At 50.1% G+C, this 7,106-nt stretch overlaps 2 protein-coding genes across 2 annotated transcripts; both read right to left on the bottom strand.

Moving 5' to 3' along the window:
- Nucleotides 1-376: 376 nt before the first annotated feature.
- Nucleotides 377-3,185, bottom strand: Pmar_PMAR006407 (hypothetical protein; the record flags this gene model as incomplete). The annotated part of the gene is made up of 13 exons (XM_002786945.1): nucleotides 377-715; nucleotides 857-988; nucleotides 1,038-1,220; nucleotides 1,274-1,346; nucleotides 1,393-1,514; nucleotides 1,587-1,719; nucleotides 1,768-1,869; nucleotides 1,987-2,108; nucleotides 2,165-2,336; nucleotides 2,384-2,481; nucleotides 2,654-2,863; nucleotides 2,922-3,078; nucleotides 3,127-3,185. The coding sequence occupies 13 exons, from the start codon at nucleotides 3,183-3,185 to the stop codon at nucleotides 377-379; spliced, it is 1,902 nt and encodes a 633-aa protein (XP_002786991.1).
- Nucleotides 3,186-3,829: 644 nt separating this feature from the next.
- Nucleotides 3,830-6,167, bottom strand: Pmar_PMAR006406 (hypothetical protein; the record flags this gene model as incomplete). The annotated part of the gene is made up of 6 exons (XM_002786944.1): nucleotides 3,830-5,239; nucleotides 5,309-5,383; nucleotides 5,597-5,726; nucleotides 5,774-5,897; nucleotides 5,945-6,059; nucleotides 6,102-6,167. The coding sequence occupies 6 exons, from the start codon at nucleotides 6,165-6,167 to the stop codon at nucleotides 3,830-3,832; spliced, it is 1,920 nt and encodes a 639-aa protein (XP_002786990.1).
- Nucleotides 6,168-7,106: the final 939 nt, after the last annotated feature.

Below are 7,106 nucleotides of genomic sequence, written 5' to 3'. Positions count from 1 at the left end.
ACGGATCACACGCATTCATGACTTAAGTAAATGGGTGGACTATAAAGATAGTGCTACTCATCTTGCTAAATGACAACAGTGCAATATGAGACAAAAGCACCATATTCAAAGGAGCCAACCGGCGACGATTATTATCTTATCTTTATCATGCTTGAGAAGAGTGAAGGATTCAAAGGCTGCATTTCCCGTACGTCAGTGTTAATCAAAGAGCCAAACATAGACAGTTCTTTAGAGGGTGATTCAATAAAAACGTTGAAGGTGTCATTACTACTACTACAATAATTGGAAAAAAGATTGGATTCATCGTAGGTGTTCATACATTGACTATTTTAGAAAATTTCAAGTCACAGCTCAGCGGTCGTGAATCAACTAGCGGTTACCAACGAACGTCACCGCGGCTTTGATGATGGTAATAGTGTGCGAGATGTTCAGCGTCGGTCTCAAAAAGGTATTCCAATGATTCGGGGCTCCACCCGCACTCAGTCACGGATTCGGGCAACATGGGTACGCAATCGGCCGAGATGAGATCGACAGGCATAGACTCCGAAGCCGCTGGAGCGTTAACGAAGGACTCGGGGGAACTGCAGGAGACCGAGCCAGTCGCTGTTGACGAGGCGGCGCCCATAATGAAGGAGTCATCGGGATCGACGATCTCGTTCAATAACCTCTCCTCGAAGCTGGTGAGAGCAAGCTCCATAGCCGCACAGGACCGTAGCTGAAGAAAGGACACAGAAATAATCATACCAACACATCCCTCCTGGATCGGGAATTCTAATTCTAGGTCTAGTCGAAACGGTTGCCACATCGGCAAGAAAATCGAATGCGAAGATCCATTGACAACGGGCATGCAACTTACAATGGATTTTATTTGCTCCTCGTTCATGGTGTCGAGATTCTGCAGTATTCTGGCACAGGCTGACAATAGGAAGCCACCATTGTTTGGTTTTGACTTCATTCCAAGACGAGCCATCAAATTGAACAGTTGCACCTGCAACAAAGCGACTTCAATTCACTTGCACTCTGCCTGCACTTCCTACGATCTTCTCCAATGAGATCTCCTCTAGCTTGGCCACTGTCGAGAACTTCATCGCTGTGGCTTGCATGAGAGCACCAACTCGTCGACCAGCGCCTTCGTAATCTGGGAACGTCGAGGCGAGACTCCGTGGTGATGGTTTCAGCATGGTTCCTTCCGAGCTGGCAGTCGGAGCTTTGACGCTCTCCTGAGAGACAATGAGTTGCGCTAATATAATATGCATAGGAGCAGACAGGTCACTTGGGCGAATCCTTGCATCACAGTGATGATATCATCAATTCGTACATCAGCCGCAGAGTTGTCCAGCACGTGACTAACAGACACTGAGTTAAGGACACTATAATAATCTTTGCCTCTACCTGCTTGCTGTCACCAACATAGACAGATTGGTGTACCCAAGGCTGTGCAGAGGACGGAGAACCTTCGAGATGAGGAATCTGCCATACTTGTAGGGGGTCATCACCACATCAGCAGCAATCGCCTGAGAACAGTAATCAAAAATTAACATCAAACACAGCGGAGCGAAGCAAAAAATAAGGCTTAGTCTGCTCACATCCATCAGCTGAATACAGGGGTACTTCAGCTTGGCAAGGGAACATATCACATTGCCGACCCCCTGACCATCGTAACGTGGCATCATAGTCGCTACACAAGCACATATCTCTTGCAGCAGTTTCTCATTGTAACTATCAAGCAGCGCCTTTCCAGCATGAACAACAAGCGACAGCACTAACCAGTTGAGACGGCCATAAGCATAGAGGAGGTTAGAGACCTCCTGCGGCTTGAACGTGTATAGAGTGTTCGCCACTTTTTCGGCTACCAAGTCCATCAGCTCTCTATCACAATATCCAATCCGTGATAACCCATATAACATATTAGAGAAATTTTGAGGACGGAAGTGACTGAGCGGTAGAGAGCAGTCCGGCTAGCCTCAGAGGTGGCAGTGCTCTCACTCTAGTTGTGACTTCGCCGCCTCCACGATGGCTCGGACCACATCCTTTTCCTCGACCATCTGCAGTTTACCAATCGCCCAGCAAATGTTGGACAGTGACTGACAGCTCGAGGTCGGCGCCAACTGACAACAATATCGGGGTGACCGTGACCATCTCAATGTGTGTGGAGATTCGTTACGTCAATAGCCCTGCGAAGGACCTCTTTCACTCTAGGGTCGTTGGCGAGTACTCTCTGATTCTGTTCTTGGTTTTGGGTGATGCTAGCTAGACGGTGTATTAACGTGGATACGTTCACCGAGTTGAGCTCATCGAGGTGCTTCTCGACGATCAGGAGGAGACTGCTGATAGATCTAAACATGCGGAATCTCCGACACTCAACAGAGGGAACACAAATCACCGGGAGTTCGCAGCCGCAAGAATGCTTCGCTGGATTTCAAACTCATTCGCTGTGGCCTGACGCTGATTGCTGTGACCTCCAACCCGTCTCGCATTGGGCTGAGGGCAACATAGTCCTCTCTGATGACAACCAGATCTCTACCCTGCAAGCCTCGAAACCCGGCGGTTCTCTTTCTCGACCAACTTCGCTTCTACAGACGTCACCATCTATATTGCGATGCTGAGCATAACACAGGTACTGCTAGCTTTCGAGCCGCGTTTCAACGCTCACCCCGTTAGTGTCAGAAGCAGCCGGCCCGAGCAAGGCAGTCGGTGACACCATCGCATCCTTCTCCTCCTCCTTGCTGCTGCGCCTAGTCACCTCGTTCACTAGAACTGCCGCTGCGACAATCTCCGCGACGGCTTCGGCGGCCACATTCAGATGCACTGATTCCACTGTAGGGGTCTCGTCGGTGGTTTCCTCTTTTTCGGTAATGTCCGTCTAAATATCAATAACCAATAACGACGATATGCGAATATAATCACTGGTGTACCTCTACTCCCTGTTCCTGTGCGCATTCCTCATGCACGGCAGCTCCTGTAGTCGCTACAGGAACTGGACCAGAGGACTCCGGAACAGCTTCGTCCACCCCCGCGACCTCTTTGGCCGGCACTTCCCCTGTAGTAGTAGGAGAGGTGGAGAAGATGCGATAGAGCCTGAGAAGAGGAATGGCATCGACCAACACCAAGATGGAGCTAACGTACCAGATAATGAGGGCAATGGTAACTACGTAATATAGAATATCGTTTATGTCAAATACCATCTCGCTGTGACTGTCGTTCGTAGTTACATAATAACTAGGAAGTTGGCAAGTAGTGGTATGCGAACAACCCAACACTAAGGTTACTTGAAACGACGACGTTCATGACCCTTGTGGTTTAGTCTACTTTCGTGGCGAGTGACGTATCACCAGCAACTCCGCGACCATAGCTGGGCAGAAGAAGCTCTCTTCCCGCATTATGAACCACTGCATAATCCATTCGCCACCTTGAGACCCGTCACTAGGCCGAACTTGTTCGACGACTTATATCATCCGATAGTAGTTCATAAGGCACGGCCTCGTTATTACATCGACACGTTAAATCCCACGTATCAACGATGCAACACTGATCATTTTCCGTCATTGATCTACCACACTCCCCAGCCTAGCAGCGAGCTCTTAATGCTCTTGAGTAAGTGGCAGTTCCCAAGTCCTGATGCAAGCTCCTTCTCATGGATCCTGCTAGTAGTCCACTCCACCGTAGCTGATCCGAAACGGGACGGTCTGCACGAGTCTATCATCCCCACTGAATTTTCCTGTGACCATTATCACAAGAACTCAGCGGTTCATACGAAGACCCCTATATGACAAACTCAACAACATCATGCAGGAGCTACAGCCTGTGAATTCGCATGCTGTGATGGAAACTACCCAACACTGTACACCTTCAGTTCCTCTCCCATTCGCTTTAAAGCTTTCCTTATCACTCTATTGGCCTGCTGCACTCGGCCTATCTCATCACAGTCTTCCTCGATAACCCCTGCAGTGTTGAAGTTCTCCAATCCAAAGCTCGCCATAGCTTCGTCCCTCCCACACAACGGGACCTCCCACGACTCCTCCTCGTCATCACTGTCCGTATCACTGAGCACATTCTCCTCCACCGTATCCTCCAACACTCTAACCCTGCAAAGCCACTTAGTAAAGTCCTCTAACACACGAGGCCTCCTGGCCGTTCTTCCTGCTAATAGAGCCCCACCAAACGCCAACGTGGGGAGCATGCCTCTTCCCAGCGTGAAGTCGTACTTAACCGGCTCCCGGAACAAGTAGGTTCGTCCACCGGTCTCCTCAACAGCTTCGCCACTCTCCACTGCAACTTGTACCTCTTCACTGTCCTCTTCCACGATGTCAACTATCACCTCCTCCTCCTCTTCTTGCTTCTGCTCACCTTCCACCTCAACCACGGGTTCCTCAATGACTTCCTCACTTTCCTCAGAGGCCTCCACTTCCTCAGCCTTCCTTTCCTTTTCCAATTGCTCCGCTATTTCTATCAACAACTTGGCGTCCTCACTCAACTCGTACTCCCCCTCCTCCTCCTCACTCGATGACTCCTCCTCTTCCGGCTCTACCACCGGCCCAACGCCCCTCTCCTCAATCAGCCTCCTCACCTCGACCACTCTGGAGTCCTTCTCATAGTCATCATCAACCTCTTGGCCCACCGTTGTGGCCTCAGCAACAACTCCCACCACAGCTTCTACTTCCCCCTCACTCTCTTCTTCCTCACTGTCATCATCATCATCGACCAAAGCCGCCGCCGCTGCCTTCTCTCTCACCTCCTCAGCAAGAGCCCTCCTGGCCGCCCTCCTAGCCCCACTCTTCGCAGCATCATACGAATCCTTCCAAGCGGACCAATACCAGCACACTACCGCACGCCACAGAACTTCCCCCATCTTCCGTATCGCCCGATCCTTCCTCCTTTTCCTCTCCCTCTCCTTCACCTCCCCACCCTTCACCTGCTCGATGTACCTCCTCAAGTGCCTCAGCGGCACCTTTCCCGCCCTCTGCATCAGCACATACGCCGTCTCATTTTGCGTCAATTTTCCACCAGTGTTGACCTCTGGCAAGTAAATTCCCCCAACCGTCCTCTCTCTCTGTCTATGAGTCGTTCCCCTGACAACTGTCTTTCGAGCGACTTTACGATTTTTCGATTTTTCCATCAGTTTTCCCACCCTTCTAACTATAGACGCATCATGCACCTGTTGCCTCCGCCTCTCTATTTCAAACAAGCCCTTAGCTTTCTCTCTATCTTTCCTCAATCCAGGCACACATGTACCACAGATCTGAGCGTCAAATCCCTCCAAGCCGACGCTAATATTAATTCCTAGATACATATATGTTACTGCTCCTACCCACTCTTTGCGATTGCACGCGAGCTTTCCATCCGCTTCCCCCGGATGGATCAATACAAAGATCTCTACAACTTTCTTCACATCAACCACGAGTCAAGACCAAGCGAAAATATACTACATATAATGGAGTTTCACCCGTGATGTGAAAAACACACTTCACATCTCACTTCGCGAAAAACGGGTGAAACTCCAATATTCAATACAAGTTCACTTAGCGGAAGACTCGAAAGCATTTCCAACGTAAATTTACTCCATGTTAGAGTCCCCCCCCCTCCCCGTCCCTCTCACTTTCATCCTTCTAGTAGGTTCCCCTCCGAACTGAGCCAGTACCACCTCGACCTCAGCCACGGCCGTTGTGAAGCTAGTCGGACGATACTCCACACGGAGCTCCGCTGGCACCTCCGGGGTTATGCTAGTCCTAAGCCCTCCCCTTCTTACATTCCAACACGCTCATGAGGAACCCACCTGTCTACCACAACTGCTATGTCCGGATGCCGACGCAAGTGCAAAACCTCAAAGTCAAACTCCAGAGGCACATCACAGCGTAGTATAAAGCGCCTCTCGGCCACCTCCCCTACAGGGACCTTCCCTAACCGTCGTAATAGCATCATCACGAGGTCATCCACACGTCATCACCGAAGTCAACTATCGGGGGCAGCGTTTTCTCCACGAGTTTGTTGCCACTAGCATAGACATGTACAGGGACTTGCAACCCATACCTCTCTGAATCGTCAGTCGGACCACATATGATCTGATGACAATTCCAACACGTCCAATGAGCAACCACAATTACTTTGATACTCTCAAAGCTGTACTTATAGTCCTCAGGAGTGACCACCACGTCGACGTCTTGAGCCATGCCCGGTGCCAAGAGCCCCACCTTGGTGAACTCTAGCTGGATGCAGGAGGAGCTCGACAGCGGTACTATTGTCAGTCTAAGGGTACAATCAAGGACTAGAGGAAGGAGAGGCCTCTAATACCTCATACTGCGGCTGCCAGTGTTGACTATACGCAACCTCTCCTTGTATCGTGTACGAGGTCTGACCCCCGAGAAGTGCAGGGCGGCCGGTCGAGCCTCGATCCGGCAACCTGTGGTCGCCTCTCCTGATATAAGGATCTCCCCTTTACAACAGATCAGCCGAGAACCACCAGCGAAATGTGCCAGCTCTAACTCTGGCTGAACTTTCCCTCTAACCTCCAGATCTCCTCCACTAACAGATAGCGAACAACAATTCGAAAAGGCTTCGATCAGCCTCCCATACTCAGCGTGCAGGCCCCCAACAGATACTTCACTTGCCGTCATCCTTCCGTTACTCGACATGAACTTGAGCAACCCAAGGGAAAGACCAGAGCATTAAGCCAACACAACAGTTACTATATAATAGCAGAACTCATTTCTCGAGGGAGAGGAACTATAAATAGTAACGGTGAAGCTACAAGATAGCGACAACATCAGCGGCAGTAGACTGATGATGTTGCCGACTTTAGTGATATCAACAGAGAAAGGAAATGAACAGTAAGCTATCAGAAACCTCCCAGGGTGCTCACACATGTTCACAGTGACTTACGCACGTACTCTGATTCCATCCAGTTCATCACTGCTGTTATTCTGTTTAGCAGGAGCAGTAGAGGTGGAGGAGGATACAGTGACCGCTAGAGGCACCATCCTTCTAACGTATTCATACACCTCTTCCCAGTTCGTAGCCACCACTGCTTCTTTAGGAATGGGTGACTCTGGATCATGACTCCAACCGTACCTACAACAACACCACCTTGCAGCGACATCAACATCAACAAC

The sequence above is a fragment of the Perkinsus marinus genome (assembly GCF_000006405.1).
Source record: "Perkinsus marinus ATCC 50983 genomic scaffold scf_1104296930488, whole genome shotgun sequence".
Classification (NCBI taxonomy): Eukaryota; Perkinsozoa; order Perkinsida; family Perkinsidae; genus Perkinsus; species Perkinsus marinus.
Note: the sequence above shows the minus strand (reverse complement) of the source record. Positions and strands in the feature narration are given on the sequence as shown.